Source organism: Telmatherina bonti, assembly GCF_933228915.1.
Source record: "Telmatherina bonti genome assembly, chromosome: 13".
NCBI lineage: Eukaryota > Metazoa > Chordata > Actinopteri > Atheriniformes > Telmatherinidae > Telmatherina > Telmatherina bonti.
The window spans coordinates 3,818,631-3,840,521 of record NC_136611.1 but is presented as its reverse complement, the minus strand read 5'-3'; the positions used below and the strand labels follow the sequence as shown (position 1 = coordinate 3,840,521).

The 21,891-nt window shown below is 40.5% G+C and overlaps 1 protein-coding gene across 1 annotated transcript in view; it reads right to left on the bottom strand.

Annotated features, from left to right (window-relative positions):
- ttc16 (tetratricopeptide repeat domain 16) overlaps positions 1 to 16,630 on the bottom strand; it is a gene marked incomplete at both ends in the record, with an annotated part of 167,078 nt that extends 150,448 nt beyond the window's left edge. Inside the window, one exon of the mRNA XM_079250833.1 lies at positions 16,526 to 16,630. Coding sequence (XP_079106959.1) covers positions 16,526 to 16,630 — 105 coding nt within the window. The remainder of the gene's footprint in view (positions 1 to 16,525) is intronic.
- Positions 16,631 to 21,891: the final 5,261 nt, after the last annotated feature.

The following is a 21,891-nucleotide window of genomic DNA, read 5'->3' as shown; positions in this document are numbered from 1 at the left end:
CTGATTAATCGCAGGATGGATACAAATAAATCTGATTAATCGCAGGATGGATACAGATTAATCCGATTAATCGCAGGATGGATACAGATTAATCCGATTATTTAGAGGATGGATACAAATAAATCTGATTAATCGCAGGATGGATACAAATAAATCTGATTAATCGCAGGATGGATACAGATTAATCCGATTAATCGCAGGATGGATACAAATTAATCCGATTATTTAGAGGGTGGATACAGATTAATGTGGTTAATCACAGGATGGATACAGATTAATCCGATTAATCGCAGGATGGATACAGATTAATCCGATTATTTAGAGGATGGATACAAATAAATCTGATTAATCGCAGGATGGATACAAATAAATCTGATTAATCGCAGGATGGATACAGATTAATCCGATTAATCGCAGGATGGATACAGATTAATCCGATAATCACAGGATGGATACAGATTAATCCAATTAATAGCAGGATGGATACAGATTAATCTCATTAATTGCAGGATGGATACAGATTAATCCGATTAATCGCAGGATGGATACAGATTAAACCGATTATTTAGAGGATGGATACAAATAAATCTGATTAATCGCAGGATGGATACAAATAAATCTGATTAATCGCAGGATGGATACAGATTAATCCGATTAATCGCAGGATGGATACAAATTAATCCGATTATTTAGAGGGTGGATACAGATTAATGTGGTTAATCACAGGATGGATACAGATTTATCCGATTAATCGCAGGATGGATACAGATTAATCCGATTAATCGCAGGATGGATACAGATTAATCCGATTATTTAGAGGATGGATACAAATAAATCTGATTAATCGCAGGATGGATACAAATAAATCTGATTAATCGCAGGATGGATACAGATTAATCCGATTAATCGCAGGATGGATACAAATTAATAAGATAATCGCAGGATGGATACAGATTAATCCGATTAATCGCAGGATGGATACAGATTAAACCGATTATTTAGAGGATGGATACAAATAAATCTGATTAATCGCAGGATGGATACAAATAAATCTGATTAATCGCAGGATGGATACAGATTAATCTGATTAATCGCAGGATGGATACAGATTAATCCGATTAATCGCAGGATGGATACAAATTAATCCGATTATTTAGAGGGTGGATACAGATTAATGTGGTTAATCACAGGATGGATACAGATTAATCCGATTAATCGCAGGATGGATACAGATTAATCTGATTATTTAGAGGATGGATACAAATAAATCTGATTAATCGCAGGATGGATACAGATTAATCCGATTAATCGCAGGATGGATACAGATTAATCCGATAATCACAGGATGGATACAGATTAATCCAATTAATAGCAGGATGGATACAGATTAATCTGATTAATTGCAGGATGGATACAGATTAATCCGACTAATCGCAGGATGGATACAGATTAATACGATAATCGCAGGATGGATACAGATTAATCCGATTAATCTCAGGATGGATACAGATTAATGTGGTTAATCGCAGGATAGATACAGATTAATCTGATTATTTAGAGGATGGATATAGATTAATCTGATTATTCGCAGGATGGATACAGATTAATCTGATTTATTGCAGGATGGGTACAGATTAATCAGCTTAATCGCAGGATGGATACAGATTAATCCGATTAATTGCAGGATGGCTACAGATTAATTCGATAATCGCAGGATGGATACAGATTAATCCGATTAATCGCAGGATGGATACAGATTAATCTGATTATTTAGAGGATGGATACAAATAAATCTGATTAATCGCAGGATGGATACAGATTAATCCGATTATTCGCAGGATGGATACAGATTAATCCGGTTATTTAGAGGTTGGATACAGATTTATCCGATTAATCGCAGGATGGATACAGATTAATCCCATTAATTGCAGGATGGATACAGATTAATCCCATTAATCGCAGGATGGATACAGATTAATCCCATTAATCGCAGGATGGATACAGATTAATCCGATAATCACAGGATGGATACAGATTAATACGATTAATCGCAGGATGGATACAGATTAATCCGATTATTTAGAGGATGGATACAAATAAAGCTGATTAATCGCAGGATGGATAGAAATAAATCTGATTAATCGCAGGATGGATACAGATTAATCGCAGGATGGATACAGATTAATACGATAATCGCAGGATGGATACAGATTAATCCCATTAATCGCAGGATGGATACAGATTAAACCGATTATTTAGAGGATGGATACAAATAAATCTGATTAATCGCAGGATGGATACAAATAAATCTGATTAATCGCAGGATTGATACAGATTAATCCGATTAATCGCAGGATGGATACAGATTAATCCGATAATCACAGGATGGATACAGATTAATCCAATTAATAGCAGGATGGATACAGATTAATCTGATCAATTGCAGGATGGATAGAGATTAATCCATTTCTGTTCTGGTCATCCTGTTGGTCAGCTGACGTTGCGGTAACGTATTGTGTCATTTCCTGTTTCCCTAGCGTGTGTCACTGCGGATTGCTACGAGCCGTTGGCTCCTTTAACTTCTTTCTAACTTCTATCTATTGTTAACCAACCACTCACTTTAGCGCACAATATCTTCCCAAACCACTGTTCTATATATTGCATTTATTTTTGGGATCTTTGGCTTTCTGTTTACTGACTTAAACAGCTCAAGCACTCGGTTTTAGCATGGCTGCTAGCTCTCTTCCCACACCCCGGTCCCCTGCCTTTTCTTGCTCGGTGTGTCTGATGTTTAGCTACTCCTCCGCCTCCTTTAGTGATAACGGTAGGTGTATTAAGTGTAGCAGCTTGGCAGCCTTGGAGGCGAGGCTCTGTGAGTTAGAAGCCCAGCTCCGCACTCAGTTAGGGAAGCAGTTAATCAGCAAGCCCCCATTAGCCAGTGCGGAGCTACCAGCCAGGGCAGCCATCCCGAGCCGTCCCTCAGCAGTTCCCGCGCAGCCGGGAGCCGAGGCGGGCTGGACGACGATCAGGCGGAAGCGTAGCCCCAAACCAAAACCCACTGGCCACCACCGACCTGTTCACGTTTCTAACAGATTTTCCCCGCTCGGCGACACACCCGCTGAGGCAGAAACCCTGATTATAGGTAGTTCCATAGTCAGAAACGTGGCTCTAGAGACACCGGGGACCATAGTCAAATGCATTCCTGGGGCGGGCGCCAGAGCGGGCGACGTCGAATCGTATTTGAAACTGCTGGCTAAGGCTAAACGTAAATACCGTAAGATTGTAATTCACGTCGGCGGTAACGACACCCGGTTACGCCAATCGGAGGTCACTAAAATTAATGTTGCTTCGGTGTGTAACTTTGCCAAGAGCATGTCGGACTCCGTAGTTTTCTCTGGTCCCTTGCCAAATTTAATCAGCGATGACATGTTTAGCCGCATGTCATCCTTCAACCGCTGGTTGTCTAGGTTGTGTCCCGATAACAACGTGGGTTTTATAGATAATTGGAGCGCTTTTTGGGGAAAGCCTGGTCTTATTAGGAGAGATGGCATCCATCCCACGTTGGATGGAGCCGCTCTCTTATCTAGCAATATGGACTCTTTTATTAGTCAGCTAAATTGACAACTCAGGGTTGGGACCAGGAGGCAGAATTGTAGTCCTACACACTTTTCTGCAGCTTCCCACCTGCCGCCGCCCACCCAAAACCCCATTCCGACCTTATACAACTTCCCAGCAGTAAGAATTAAACAACACAAAAACACTTCTGGGGTTAATCGTGAAAACCTCATAAAAATAAAAACAATGGATCTAATAAAATCTGAAAATAAGACAATAAAGTGTGGCCTACTGAATATTAGATCCCTCCCAAATAAGTCTTTATTAGTCAATGACTTGATAGGTGATCACCACATTGATTTATTCTGTCTTACGGAAACCTGGTTACAGCAAGAGGATTATGTTAGTATTAATGAAGCTACGCCAGCTAACTATTTAAACTTTCACATTCCTAGAACTACAGGCAGAGGAGGAGGTGTTGCAGCTATTTTTAAGTCAGAATTTTTAATTAATCCTAAGCACAAAACTAACTATAAATCCTTTGAATTCCTGACATTAAATTTATCTCATCCAAAATGGAATTCAGAGAAACCGCTCCTTTTAGCATTAGTGTATCGCCCACCTGGACCTTACTCCGAGTTTCTGACCGAATTCTCTGATCTCTTGTCTGAGTTAGTGCTGACTACTGATAAGGTCATTGTACTAGGTGATTTTAATATTCATGTTGACGTTGAAAATGATAGTTTAAACATTTCCTTTAGCTCTATTCTAAACTCAATTGGGTTTTCACAAAATGTCAATAGAGCCACTCACTCTCATGGTCACACTCTTGATCTTGTTCTAACATATGGTATTGAGACTGATAAGCTCAAAGTATTTCCTCAAAACCCTGTCTTGTCCGATCACTTCTTATTAACCTTTGAATTCACTTTATTTGATTACTCACTGACCAAAAGTAAATTCTACTATAGTAGATGTTTATCAGACAATAATATTACAAAATTTAAACAATCAATTGAATCAATTTTTTCACATCTACCATGTGTTAGCATGACTGAGAGTCCCCCTTTAAGCCTTACTCCTGCTCAGATTGATCAACATGCTGATACTATAACAGTTTCAATGCGTACAACCTTGGATAATGTTGCTCCCCTAAAGAAGAAGAAATTAGGTAAGATTATGAAGGCTCCCTGGTTTAATTCCCAGCTTCGAGCTCTAAAACAGGCATCAAGGCGTTTGGAAAACAGATGGCGTTCATCAGGACTAGAGGAGTCTCACTTAACCTGGAAAGAAAGTTTAAGCGTATACAAAAAAGCCTTACGTATGGCAAGAACAGCTTATTATTCATCATTGATAGAGGAAAACAAAAACAACCCTCGGTTTCTTTTCAGCACTGTAGCTAGGCTTACTAGGAGCTGGAGCGCTGTGGAGCCATGTATTCCTTTCTCACTTAGCTGTGATGATTTCATGTATTTTTTCAGGAATAAAATTGACACTATTAGAGATCAAATTGACAATACTCTTCCTTCTACCTATAATGTTGAGCCTGTTGTGGTCTCCGAAGCATCCTTAGAACCAGGATCTGACTTGTGTCTAAATAGTTTCTGTCCTGTCCAACCCTCTGAATTAACTAAAATAATAGCTTCATCTAAACCATCCACCTGTATCTTAGACCCTCTCCCAACGAGCCTCTTTAAGGACATTTTCCCTTTAATTAATACATCACTACTAAATCTTATCAATATGTCTTTAGTGACAGGATATGTACCACAATCATTTAAAACTGCTGTAATCAAGCCTTTACTTAAAAAGCAATCTCTGGATCCAGAGGTGATAGCAAATTATAGACCTATATCTAACCTCCCGTTTATGTCCAAAATTCTGGAGAAAATAGTTTCAGCTCAGCTACATGCCCACCTGAGCAGAAATAATTTATGCGAGGAGTTTCAGTCAGGATTTAGAGCTCATCATAGTACTGAGACAGCATTGGTGAAAGTTACTAATGACCTTCTTATGGCCTCAGACAAAGGACTTGTGTCCGTACTTATCTTGCTTGATCTTAGTGCTGCATTTGATACAGTCGATCATAACATTCTGTTACAAAGACTAGAACAGGTGATTGGAATTACAGGTACAGCGTTAAGCTGGTTTAAATCATATTTATCTGATAGACTTCAGTTTGTTCATGTAAATGACAAGTCCTCCTCCCAAACTACAGTAAGTCATGGAGTTCCTCAAGGTTCTGTACTTGGACCAATACTCTTCACACTATATATGCTCCCTTTAGGCAAAATTATTAGACAGCATGGAATAAACTTTCATTGTTATGCAGATGATACTCAACTATACTTATCCTTTAAACCAGATGAAACAAATCAGCCCAATAGGCTACAAAATTGTCTCATAGACATAAAGACTTGGATGTCTAGAAATTTTCTCCTCTTAAACTCAGATAAGACTGAAGTAATTCTCGTTGGATCTGAAAAACTCAGAGCTAAATTTTCCGGTTTTGTAATGAACCTGGATGGCATTACTTTAGCTTCCAGTGCTACAGTGAGAAACCTTGGAGTAATATTTGACCCTGACCTGTCCTTTGGCCCACATATTAAGCAGGTTACTAAAACAGCCTTCTTTCATTTACGTAATATAGCCAAAATTAGGGACATTCTGTCTCGGAGTGATGCAGAAAAACTGGTTCACGCTTTTGTTACTTCGAGACTAGATTACTGTAACTCTCTATTACTGGGCTGTCCTAAATATGCCCTGAAAAGCCTTCAGCTGATCCAGAATTCTGCAGCCAGAGTCCTGACCAGAACCAGCATGAGAGATCATATTTCTCCAGTTTTAGCCTCTCTTCATTGGCTGCCTGTTGAATCTAGAATAGAATTTAAAATCCTTCTCCTTACATATAAAGCCCTCCACAACCAGGCACCACTATATATCAAAGACCTCATTGTTCCTTATATACCAAGTAGAGTACTTCGTTCGCAGACTGCAGGCTTACTTGTGGTTCCTAGAGTCTCAAAGAGCCGAGCAGGAGGCAGAGCCTTTGGTTATCAGGCCCCTCTCTTATGGAATAAGCTCCCAGTTAGTGTTAGGGAAGCAGACACCCTCCCCACCTTTAAGACTAGGCTGAAGACTTATCTTTTTGATAAGTCCTATAGCTAGGGATGGTTAGCATCCCTTAGTTATGCTGCTATAGGTTTAGACTGCTGAGGGACATTTCCTGATACACTGAGCTTCTTTCTTTTTCTCTTTATCTCTTTCTTTTACCACCCCCCCCCCATAACAGTGTTGCATCATTAACATGTATGTCTCCTGTCTCAGCAGGTCTCCCTGGCCGGGAGTAGCAGTTCCTGTTGTCTGTTGTCTTTCTGTCCTCTTCCCCCCACACAGCAGAGGCAGATGGCTGCCTGTCCTGAGCCGGGTTCTGCCGGAGGTTTCCTTCCTGTTAAAAGGGAGTTTTTTTCCTTCCCACTGTTGCCAGTGTGCTTGCTCAGGATGGGAGATTGAGTTGGACTCAACTCAATCTGTTGGTTTCCTTATATAGGCTGTTATGAATTGGCCTTCATTATGTTTTCCCCTCTGTCTGTAAAGCGTCTTGAGATGGCATTTCCGTGATTTGACGCTATATAAATAAAGTTGAATTGAATTGAATTAATCCGATTAATCGCAGGATGGATACAGATTAAACCGATTATTTAGAGGATGGATACAAATAAATCTGATTAATCGCAGGATGGATACAAATAAATCTGATTAATCGCAGGATGGATACAGGTTAATCCGATTAATCGCAGGATGGATACAAATTAATCCGATTATTTAGAGGGTGGATACAGATTAATGTGGTTAATCACAGGATGGATACAGATTTATCCGATTAATCGCAGGATGGATACAGATTAATCCGATTAATCGCAGGATGGATACAGATTAATCCGATTATTTAGAGGATGGATACAAATAAATCTGATTAATCGCAGGATGGATACAAATAAATCTGATTAATCGCAGGATGGATACAGATTAATCCGATTAATCGCAGGATGGATACAGATTAATACGATAATCGCAGGATGGATAAAGATTAATCCGATTAATCGCAGGATGGATACAGATTAAACCGATTATTTAGAGGATGGATACAAATAAATCTGATTAATCGCAGGATGGATACAAATAAATCTGATTAATCGCAGGATGGATACAGATTAATCCGATTAATCGCAGGATGGATACAAATTAATCCGATTATTTAGAGGGTGGATACAGATTAATGTGGTTAATCACAGGATGGATACAGATTAATCCGATTAATCGCAGGATGGATACAGATTAATCTGATTATTTAGAGGATGGATACAAATAAATCTGATTAATCGCAGGATGGATACAGATTAATCCGATTAATCGCAGGATGGATACAGATTAATCCGATAATCACAGGATGGATACAGATTAATCCAATTAATAGCAGGATGGATACAGATTAATCTGATTAATTGCAGGATGGATACAGATTAATCCGACTAATCGCAGGATGGATACAGATTAATCCGATAATCGCAGGATGGATACAGATTAATCCGATTAATCGCAGGATGGATACAGATTAATGTGGTTAATCGCAGGATGGATACAGATTAATGTGGTTAATCGCAGGATGGATACAGATTAATCTGATTATTTAGAGGATGGATATAGATTAATCTGATTATTCGCAGGATGGATACAGATTAATCCGATTTATTGCAGGATGGGTACGGATTAATCAGCTTAATCGCAGGATGGATACAGATTAATCCGATTAATTGCAGGATGGCTACAGATTAATTCGATAATCGCAGGATGGATACAGATTAATCCGATTAATCGCAGGATGGATACAGATTAATCTGATTATTTAGAGGATGGATACAAATAAATCTGATTAATCGCAGGATGGATACAGATTAATCCGATTAATCGCAGGATGGATACAGATTAATCCGATTATTTAGAGGGTGGATACAGATTTATCCGATTAATCGCAGGATGGATACAGATTAATCCGATTAATTGCAGGATGGATACAGATTAATCCCATTAATCGCAGGATGGATACAGATTAATCCCATTAATCGCAGGATGGATACAGATTAATCCGAAAATCACAGGATGGATACAGATTAATCCGATAATCACAGGATGGATACAGATTAATACGATTAATCGCAGGATGGATACAGATTAATCCGATTATTTAGAGGATGGATACAAATAAATCTGATTAATCGCAGGATGGATAGAAATAAATCTGATTAATCGCAGGATGGATACAGATTAATCGCAGGATGGATACAGATTAATACGATAATCGCAGGATGGATACAGATTAATCCCATTAATCGCAGGATGGATACAGATTAAACCGATTATTTAGAGGATGGATACAAATAAATCTGATTAATCGCAGGATGGATACAAATAAATCTGATTAATCGCAGGATTGATACAGATTAATCCGATTAATCGCAGGATGGATACAGATTAATCCGATAATTGCAGGATGGATACAGATTAATCCAATTAATAGCAGGATGGATACAGATTAATCTGATTAATTGCAGGATGGATACAGATTAATCAGATTAATCACAGGATGGATACAGATTAATACGATAATCGCAGGATGGATACAGATTAATCCGATTAATCGCAGGATGGATACAGATTAATCCGATTATTTAGAGGATGGATGCAAATAAATCTGATTAATCACAGGATGGATACAGATTAATACGATAATCGCAGGATGGATACAGATTAATCCGATTAATCGCAGGATGGATACAGATTAAACCGATTATTTAGAGGATGGATACAAATAAATCTGATTAATCGCAGGATGGATACAAATAAATCTGATTAATCACAGGATGGATACAGATTAATCCGATTAATCGCAGGATGGATACAAATTAATCCGATTATTTAGAGGGTGGATACAGATTAATGTGGTTAATCACAGGATGGATACAGATTAATCCGATTAATCGCAGGATGGATACAGATTAATCCGATTATTTAGAGGATGGATACAAATAAATCTGATTAATCGCAGGATGGATACAGATTAATCCGATTAATCGCAGGATGGATACAGATTAAACCGATTATTTAGAGGATGGATACAGATTAATGTGGTTAATCACAGGATGGATACAGATTAATCCGATTAATCGCAGGATGGATACAGATTAATCTGATTATTTAGAGGATGGATACAAATAAATCTGATTAATCGCAGGATGGATACAGATTAATCCGATTAATCGCAGGATGGATACAGATTAATCCGATAATCACAGGATGGATACAGATTAATCCAATTAATAGCAGGATGGATACAGATTAATCTGATTAATTGCAGGATGGATACAGATTAATCCGACTAATCGCAGGATGGATACAGATTAATACGATAATCGCAGGATGGATACAGATTAATCCGATTAATCGCAGGATGGATACAGATTAATGTGGTTAATCGCAGGATGGATACAGATTAATGTGGTTAATCGCAGGATGGATACAGATTAATCTGATTATTTAGAGGATGGATATAGATTAATCTGATTATTCGCAGGATGGATACAGATTAATCCGATTTATTGCAGGATGGGTACGGATTAATCAGCTTAATCGCAGGATGGATACAGATTAATCCGATTAATTGCAGGATGGCTACAGATTAATTCGATAATCGCAGGATGGATACAGATTAATCCGATTAATCGCAGGATGGATACAGATTAATCTGATTATTTAGAGGATGGATACAAATAAATCTGATTAATCGCAGGATGGATACAGATTAATCCGATTAATCGCAGGATGGATACAGATTAATCCGATTATTTAGAGGGTGGATACAGATTTATCCGATTAATCGCAGGATGGATACAGATTAATCCGATTAATTGCAGGATGGATACAGATTAATCCCATTAATCGCAGGATGGATACAGATTAATCCCATTAATCGCAGGATGGATACAGATTAATCCGAAAATCACAGGATGGATACAGATTAATCCGATAATCACAGGATGGATACAGATTAATACGATTAATCGCAGGATGGATACAGATTAATCCGATTATTTAGAGGATGGATACAAATAAATCTGATTAATCGCAGGATGGATAGAAATAAATCTGATTAATCGCAGGATGGATACAGATTAATCGCAGGATGGATACAGATTAATACGATAATCGCAGGATGGATACAGATTAATCCCATTAATCGCAGGATGGATACAGATTAAACCGATTAATCGCAGGATGGATACAGATTAATCCGATAATTGCAGGATGGATACAGATTAATCCAATTAATAGCAGGATGGATACAGATTAATCTGATTAATTGCAGGATGGATACAGATTAATCAGATTAATCACAGGATGGATACAGATTAATGCGATAATCGCAGGATGGATACAGATTAATCCGATTAATCGCAGGATGGATACAGATTAATCCGATTATTTAGAGGATGGATGCAAATAAATCTGATTAATCACAGGATGGATACAGATTAATACGATAATCGCAGGATGGATACAGATTAATCCGATTAATCGCAGGATGGATACAGATTAAACCGATTATTTAGAGGATGGATACAAATAAATCTGATTAATCGCAGGATGGATACAAATAAATCTGATTAATCACAGGATGGATACAGATTAATCCGATTAATCGCAGGATGGTTACAAATTAATCCGATTATTTAGAGGGTGGATACAGATTAATGTGGTTAATCACAGGATGGATACAGATTAATCCGATTAATCGCAGGATGGATACAGATTAATCCGATTATTTAGAGGATGGATACAAATAAATCTGATTAATCGCAGGATGGATACAGATTAATCCGATGAATCGCAGGATGGATACAGATTAAACCGATTATTTAGAGGATGGATACAAATAAATCTGATTAATCGCAGGATGGATACAAATAAATCTGATTAATCGCAGGATGGATACAGATTAATCCGATTAATCGCAGGATGGATACAAATTAATCCGATTATTTAGAGGGTGGATACAGATTAATGTGGTTAATCACAGGATGGATACAGATTAATCCGATTAATCGCAGGATGGATACAGATTAATCCGATTATTTAGAGGATGGATACAAATAAATCTGATTAATCGCAGGATGGATACAAATAAATCTGATTAATCGCAGGATGGATACAGATTAATCCGATTAATCGCAGGATGGATACAGATTAATCCGATAATCACAGGATGGATACAGATTAATCCAATTAATAGCAGGATGGATACAGATTAATCTGATTAATTGCAGGATGGATACAGATTAATCCGATTAATCGCAGGATGGATACAGATTAAACCGATTATTTAGAGGATGGATACAAATAAATCTGATTAATCGCAGGATGGATACAAATAAATCTGATTAATCGCAGGATGGATACAGATTAATCCGATTAATCGCAGGATGGATACAAATTAATCCGATTATTTAGAGGGTGGATACAGATTAATGTGGTTAATCACAGGATGGATACAGATTTATCCGATTAATCGCAGGATGGATACAGATTAATCCGATTAATCGCAGGATGGATACAGATTAATCCGATTATTTAGAGGATGGATACAAATAAATCTGATTAATCGCAGGATGGATACAAATAAATCTGATTAATCGCAGGATGGATACAGATTAATCCGATTAATCGCAGGATGGATACAGATTAATACGATAATCGCAGGATGGATACAGATTAATCCGATTAATCGCAGGATGGATACAGATTAAACCGATTATTTAGAGGATGGATACAAATAAATCTGATTAATCGCAGGATGGATACAGATTAATCCGATTAATCGCAGGATGGATACAAATTAATCCGATTATTTAGAGGGTGGATACAGATTAATGTGGTTAATCACAGGATGGATACAGATTAATCCGATTAATCGCAGGATGGATACAGATTAATCCGATTATTTAGAGGATGGATACAAATAAATCTGATTAATCACAGGATGGATACAGATTAATACGATAATCGCAGGATGGATACAGATTAATCCGATTAATCGCAGGATGGATACAGATTAAACCGATTATTTAGAGGATGGATACAAATAAATCTGAGTAATCGCAGGATGGATACAAATAAATCTGATTAATCGCAGGATGGATACAGATTAATCCGATTAATCGCAGGATGGATACAAATTAATCCGATTATTTAGAGGGTGGATACAGATTAATGCGGTTAATCACAGGATGGATACAGATTAATCCGATTAATCGCCGGATGGATACAGATTAATCCGATTATTTAGAGGATGGATACAAATAAATCTGATTAATCGCAGGATGGATACAGATTAATCCGATTAATCGCAGGATGGATACAGATTAAACCGATTATTTAGAGGATGGATACAAATAAATCTGATTAATCGCAGGATGGATACAAATAAATCTGATTAATCGCAGGATGGATACAGATTAATCCGATTAATCGCAGGATGGATACAAATTAATCCGATTATTTAGAGGGTGGATACAGATTAATGTGGTTAATCACAGGATGGATACAGATTAATCCGATTAATCGCAGGATGGATACAGATTAAACCGATTATTTAGAGGATGGATACAAATAAATCTGATTAATCGCAGGATGGATACAAATAAATCTGATTAATCGCAGGATGGATACAGATTAATCCGATTAATCGCAGGATGGATACAGATTAATCCGATAATCACAGGATGGATACAGATTAATCCAATTAATAGCAGGATGGATACAGATTAATCTGATTAATTGCAGGATGGATACAGATTAATCCGATTAATCGCAGGATGGATACAGATTAATACGATAATCGCAGGATGGATACAGATTAATCCGATTAATCGCAGGATGGATACAGATTAATCCGATTATTTAGAGGATGGATACAAATAAATCTGATTAATCGCAGGATGGATACAAATAAATCTGATTAATCGCAGGATGGATACAGATTAATCCGATTAATCGCAGGATGGATACAGATTAATACGATAATCGCAGGATGGATACAGATTAATCCGATTAATCGCAGGATGGATACAGATTAAACCGATTATTTAGAGGATGGATACAAATAAATCTGATTAATCGCAGGATGGATACAAATAAATCTGATTAATCGCAGGATGGATACAGATTAATCCGATTAATCGCAGGATGGATACAAATTAATCCGATTATTTAGAGGGTGGATACAGATTAATGTGGTTAATCACAGGATGGATACAGATTTATCCGATTAATCGCAGGATGGATACAGTTTAATCCGATTAATTGCCGGATGGATACAGATTAATCCGATTAATCGCAGGATGGATACAGATTAATCCGATTATTTAGAGGATGGATACAAATAAATCTGATTAATCGCAGGATGGATACAAATAAATCTGATTAATCGCAGGATGGATACAGATTAATCGCAGGATGGATACAGATTAATACGATAATCGCAGGATGGATACAGATTAATCCCATTAATCGCAGGATGGATACAAATTAATCCGATTATTTAGAGGATGGATACAAATAAATCTGATTAATCGCAGGATGGATACAAATAAATCTGATTTATCGCAAGATGGATACAGATTAATCCGATTAATCGCAGGATGGATACAGATTAATCCGATAATCACAGGATGGATACAGATTAATCCAATTAATAGCAGGATGGATACAGATTAATCTGATTAATTGCAGGATGGATACAGATTAATCCGATTAATCGCAGGATGGATACAGATTAATACGATAATCGCAGGATGGATACAGATTAATCCGATTAATCGCAGGATGGATACAGATTAATCCGATTATTTAGAGGATGGATACAAATAAATCTGATTAATCGCAGGATGGATACAAATAAATCTGATTAATCGCAGGATGGATACAGATTAATCCGATTAATCGCAGGATGGATACAGATTAATCCGATTAATCGCAGGATGGATACAGATTAATCCGATTATTCGCAGGATGGATACAGATTAAACCGATTATTTAGAGGATGGATACAAATAAATCTGATTAATCGCAGGATGGATACAAATAAATCTGATTAATCGCAGGATGGATACAGATTAATCCGATTAATCGCAGGATGGATACAAATTAATCCGATTATTTAGGGGGTGGATACAGATTAATGTGGTTAATCACAGGATGGATACAGATTTATCCGATTAATCGCAGGATGGATACAGATTAATCCGATTAATTGTCGGATGGATACAGATTAATCCGATTAATCGCAGGATGGATACAGATTAATCCGATTAATCGCAGGATGGATACAGATTAATCCGATAATCACAGGATGGATACAAATTAATCCGATTATTTAGAGGTTGGATACAGATTAATGTGGTTAATCACAGGATGGATACAGATTTATCCGATTAATCGCAGGATGGATACAGATTAATCCGATTAATTGCCGGATGGATACAGATTAATCCGATTAATCGCAGGATGGATACAGATTAATCCGATTAATCGCAGGATGGATACAGATTAATCCGATAATCACAGGATGGATACAGATTAATCCGATTAATCGCAGGATGGATACAGATTAATCCAATCAATCGCAGGATGGATACAGATTAATCCGATTATTTAGAGGATGGATACAGATTAATCCGATTAATCGCAGGATGGATACAGATTAATCCGATTAATCGCAGGATGGATACAGATTAATCCGATTATTTAGAGGATGGATACAGATTAATGTGGTTAATCTCAGGATGGATACAGATTAATGTGGTTAATCGCAGGATGGATACAGATTAATGTGGTTAATCGCAGGATGGATAAACCTGGTTTCCAGCTCTTTCTGCGGACCTGATATGCTCCCTGTCTTCTGAGACCACACTGTTTTTCTTGAGGACCCCCTTCATGCACATATTAAAAGGCTTTCCCACCCCCTGCTTAAACCATCCCTGGTTTTATGCCTTTAGAAGTGAGTTTCTCACTATAAGCAGTGTATTCTGGCTGAGTCCCGTCCTTCAACAAAACCAAAGTAATCAATGACTCTGAATGACCAAAGCCTCAGGGACCTCCTGTGCTCTTTAGGGACCCCCCGAAGGGAACTGTTCTCAGAGACCCTTCCTTCTTCACATGGTTGTATAATCCTGGTCATTCCTCCTAAGTAATTGACAGCGTGTCCATTCCAATAAAGTCCTGCCCCTTCTGAAGATTCAACTCTTAGAAAAGAATCAGTTCTTCAGGTTCACTGCAAAGAATCAACTCTTAGAGCTGACTCGTTCACGAACAACACGTCAGGTTACTGCTTTATTCCTGTTCTATCGCTGAGCCCTGCTTGCATCCAATCACATGACCAACCTGTGATTGGAGGAATTAAATTATTTTTATTTATTTAATGAGGACAATGCACATTAATGAACACTTTGTACACATTAAATACAGTGTGTAAATATGCCAGATTTAGCTAGAAGCTACTTTCCATCCGTAGTCCTCAGACATTTACAGACAAGACATATAAAACATAGATCAAATTACTGTATACACAAAAAAAAAAACCAAATCTATCCACATACAATATACTGCACATATTAAACATATTAACCTCATCTATGTCGACAGACTTGATTGGTTTTAAGCCAATCCTTTATGCTCTTTTTTTTAAAGCCATAATGGTGGAGGTTTCTCGTATATATGTTGGAAGACTATTCCAGTTCATAAAACCCGTAACAGCAATGGTGTCTTGCCCTTTGGCAGTCCATCTAAATACAACCTTCCAGTCCCCTCTGTTGCTGCTGTCACAGTTTTTGTGGGAAATGAGGTGAAGTTTGTGTACCTGCAGCCCCCTGGTGGACAGGTTCCCCACCGACAGCGCCAAGGTCAGGAAGCCCAGCAGAACCAGACTCGTCTTCCCACACTGCTCCCATGACCACACCCTCATCCTGATTCAAGGCAGAGAGAAAGATTCGGTTACTGAGCGAAGCTGCTTCCTGTCCTGTCCATTCAGAAAACACTCCTCATCATCCGTGTTCAGGAAAACGCCGCAGACAGGCTGGTTTCTTCGATGAGTGATGAGTCTTTAATGAAGAGGGTCATGAGGGGAAACTTCCTGACCACTAATGACTTCTTGTGGCCAGACGCTGGTGTGAGCTGTGGATGAAAACATATTGCAGAGATGTGTGGGGTTTTTTCTCATGTTTTTCCCCACTTTAATTTGAGGCTTCTCAACTTCCAAACCCACAGAATAGTCTGAAGCAGGATTTTTTACACCACGAGAGCACATTTGTGGTTGTAAGACTTCCTCTCTGGCTCTGCAGTGAAAACCCTGCTCTCCGTCTGCATCGCTGCCCGTCCAGGGGGATCCCTGCTGACTTTATCCTTGCAGAGAGAGGAGGCTATTGCACAGCAAATCCCTGCAGACTCCCTCCAGCTTTCAGAGAACCAGCTTGTCTTATTAAGTCACGGACATCACATCATTCTCTGATAAAAGCCTGACTGCATGTAGAAGATGTTCAGTGAACTCTGCTCTGAAGGCAACACAATACGCTGTCATGTTTCCAGGTACGTCAGTGCAGCTCAGGCCAGACAACTGCACAGCTGCCGAGCGGCGTTTTCTCCACGCCGTGCATCAGGCTGCAGCTGGGAGGTGACACAGACGGGCTGCTGAGAGGCCACAGGTGTTGCAGACGGGGTAGTTGGACAGCAGAGGGGCCCATGTAATAAGTCAAACAAGCCCCAATGTGCTGGAAGGATGAAGGTAAGTTTCCCTGGACTTTACACAGGGAGGCCTTTGTGTGGCTTCTCAGACTATAAGGAAACGTCTGAATGTAAAGGAACAGACATGCAGGAGAAGGAGGGCACCTGCAGAAGTTTAGTGTCTCATAGAAACCTCTGATTCATTGAAGTAACTGCAGGTTTAGATGCACCACCATCACCAACCGTCCCGGCAACATCAGCCGGTACAGGTGGGGGGGTTGGATCTCAACGTTGTTCAGTTTAACAATCACGAGCAGAATAAAACTGAACGATTGATTAATGGTAAAGATTCACAACTTGGACTGGCAACATGTCTAGGTGTTCCTGCCACTCGCTCAGAGAGAAACTCCAGCTCCCCATAACCTGGAAATCTTTATTTTCATTAAGGAAATGAATTAGTTAAGACAGAACATACCAGAATTATTCTAAATGGTTTGCTGTTAATCTTTTTACTGACTTCTCACTTCACTCATTACTTTTTGCAAAAACATCAATACCTCCGCAAAAAAGAAGCAAAAGTTCAGTTACTGCTATTGTATCGTGGCTTTGTGGGGTGTTGCACACTCTGGTGGAGTGTTGCACATCTTGGTGGAGTGTTGCACAGCATGGTGGAATGTTGCAAATCTTGGTGGAATGTTGCACATCTTGGAGGAGTGTTGCACATCGTGGTGGAATGTTGCACATCTTGGTGATATGTTGCACATCTTGGTGGAATGTTGCACATAATGGTGGAGTGTTGCACATCTTGGTGGAGTGTTGCACATCGTGATTGAGTGTTGCACATCACAGTAGAGTGTTGCACACCCTGGTGAAGTGTTTCACATCCTGGTGGAGTGTTGCACATCCTGGTGGAGTGTTGCACATCACAGTAGAGTGTTGCACACCCTGGTGGAGTGTTTCACATCCTGGTGGAGTGTTGCACATCCTGGTGGAGTGTTTCACATCCTGGTGGAGTGTTGCACATCCTGGTGGAGTGTTGCACATCACAGTAGAGTGTTGCACACCCTGGTGGAGTGTTGCACATCCTGGTGGAGTGTTGCACATCACAGTAGAGTTTTGCACATCCTGTTGGAGTGTTGCACATCATGGTGGAATGTTGCGCATCTTGGTGGAGTGTTGCACATCGTGGTGGAATGTTGCACATCGTGATTGAGTGTTGCACATCCCGGTGGAGTATTGCACATCCCGGTGGAGTGATGCACATCGTGGTGGAGTGTTGCATATCGTGGTGGAGTGTTGCACATCACAGTAGAGTGTTGCACATCCTGGTGGAGTGTTGCACATCATGGTGGAATGTTGCACATCTTGGTGGAGTGTTGCACATCTTGGTGGAATGTTGCACATCACAGTAGAGTGTTGCACACCCTGGTGGAGTGTTTAACATCCTGGTGGAGTGTTGCACATCCTGGTAGAGTTTTTCACATCCTGGTGGAGTGTTGCACATCGTGGTGGAATGTTGCACATCGTGATTGAGTGTTGCACATCCCGGTGGAGTGCTGCACATCGTGGTGGAGTATTGCACATCGTGGTGGAGTGTTGCACATCACAGTAGAGTTTTGCACATCCTGGTGGAGTGTTTCACATCCTGGTGGAGTGTTGCACATCATGGTGGAATGTTGCACACCCTGGTGGAGTGTTGCACATCATGGGGGAATGTTGTACATCCTTGTGGAGTGTTGCACATCCTGGTGGAGTGTTGCACATCCTGGTAGAGTTTTTCACATCCTGGTGGAGTGTTGCACATCATGGTGGAATGTTGCGTATCTTGGTGGAGTGTTGCACATCGTGGTGGAATGTTGCACATCGTGATTGAGTGTTGCACATCCCGGTGGAGTGCTGCACATCGTGGTGGAGTGTTGCACATCGTGGTGGAGTGTTGCACATCACAGTAGAGTTTTGCACATCCCGGTGGAGTGTTTCACATCCTGGTGGAGTGTTGCACATCATGGTGGAATGTTGCACACCCTGGTGGAGTGTTGCACATCATGGGGGAATGTTGTACATCCTTGTGGAGTGTTGCACATCCTGGTGGAGTGTTGCACATCACAGTAGAGTGTTGCACATCCTGGTGGAGTGTTGCACATCATGGTGGAATGTTGCGCATCTTGGTGTAGTGTTGCACATCGTGGTGGAATGTTGCACATCGTGATTGAGTGTTGCACATCCTGGTGGAGTGCTGCACATCGTAGTGGAGTGTTGCACATCCTGGTGGAGTGTTGCACATCACAGTAGAGTGTTGCACATCCTGGTGGAGTGTTTCACATCCTGGTGGAGTGTTGCACATCATGGTGGAATGTTGCACAACCTGGTGGAGGGTTGCACATGATGATGGAATGTTGCACATCTTGGTGGAGTGTTGCACATCATGGTAGAGTGTTGCACATCCTGGTGGAGTGTTGCAAACCGTGGTGGAGTGTTTCACATCCTGGTGGAGTGTTGCACATCATGGTGGAATGTTGCACACCCTGGTGGAGTGTTGCACATGATGGTAGAATGTTGCACATCTTGGTGGAGTGTTGCACATCATGGTAGAGTGTTGCACATCCTGGTGGAGTGTTGCAAACCGTGGTGGAGTGTTTCACATCCTGGTGGGGTGTTGCACATCATGGTGGAATGTTGCACACCCTGGTGGAGTGTTGCACATGATGGTAGAATGTTGCACATGATGGTAGAATGTTGCACATCATGGGGGAATGTTGCACATCCTGGTGGAGTGTTGCACATCATGGTGGAATGTTGCGCATCTTGGTGGAGTGTTGCACATCCTGGTGGAGTGTTGCACATCGTGATTGAGTGTTGCACATCACAGTAGAGTGTTGCACACCCTGGTGGAGTGTTTCACATCCTGGTGGAGTGTTGCACATCCTGGTGGAGTGTTGCACATCACAGTAGAGTTTTGCACATCCTGGTGGAGTGTTGCACATCACAGTAGAGTTTTGCACATCCTGGTGGAGTGTTGCACATCATGGTGGAATGTTGCGTATCTTGGTGTAGTGTTGCACATCGTGATTGAGTTTTGCACATCACAGTAGAGTGTTGCACACCCTGGTGGAGTGTTTCACATCCTGTTGGAGTGTTGCACATCCTGGTGGAGTGTTTCACATCCTGGTGGAGTGTTGCACATCCTGGTGGAGTGTTGCACATCACAGTAGAGTGTTGCACACCCTGGTGGAGTGTTTCACATCCTGGTGGAGTGTTGCACATCCTGGTGGAGTGTTACACATCACAGTAGAGTTTTGCACATCCTGTTGGAGTGTTGCACATCATGGTGGAATGTTGCGCATCTTGGTGGAGTGTTGCACATCGTGGTGGAATGTTGCACATCGTGATTGAGTGTTGCACATCCCGGTGGAGTGCTGTACATCGTGGTGGAGTGTTGCATATCGTGGTGGAGTGTTGCACATCACAGTAGAGTGTTGCACATCCTGGTGGAGTGTTGCAAACCGTGGTGGAGTGTTTCACATCCTGGTGGAGTGTTGCACATCATGGTGGAATGTTGCACACCCTGGTGGAGTGTTGCACATGATGGTAGAATGTTGCACATCTTGGTGGAGTGTTGCACATCATGGTAGAGTGTTGCACATCCTGGTGGAGTGTTGCAAACCGTGGTGGAGTGTTTCACATCCTGGTGGAGTGTTGCACATCATGGTGGAATGTTGCACACCCTGGTGGAGTGTTGCACATGATGGTAGAATGTTGCACATTTTGGTGGAGTGTTGCACATCATGGGGGAATGTTGCACATCCTGGTGGAGTGTTGCACATCCTGGTGGAGTGTTGCACATCACAGTAGAGTGTTGCACATCCTGGTGGAGTGTTGCACATCATGGTGGAATGTTGCGCATCTTGGTGGAGTGTTGCACATCCTGGTGGAGTGTTGCACATCGTGATTGAGTGTTGCACATCACAGTAGAGTGTTGCACACCCTGGTGGAGTGTTGCACATCCTGGTGGAGTGTTGCACATCCTGGTGGAGTGTTGCACATCACAGTAGAGTTTTGCACATCCTGGTGGAGTGTTGCACATCACAGTAGAGTTTTGCACATCCTGGTGGAGTATTTCACATCCTGGTGGAGTGTTGCACATCCTGGTGGAGTGTTGCACATCACAGTAGAGTTTTGCACATCCTGGTGGAGTGTTGCACATCATGGTGGAATGTTGCGTATCTTGGTGTAGTGTTGCACATCGTGATTGAGTGTTGCACATCACAGTAGAGTGTTGCACACCCTGGTGGAGTGTTTCACATCCTGGTGGAGTGTTGCACATCCTGGTGGAGTGTTTCACATCCTGGTGGAGTGTTGCACATCCTGGTGGAGTGTTGCACATCACAGTAGAGTGTTGCACACCCTGGTGGAGTTTTTCACATCCTGGTGGAGTGTTGCACATCCTGGTGGAGTGTTGCACATCACAGTAGAGTTTTGCACATCCTGTTGGAGTGTTGCACATCA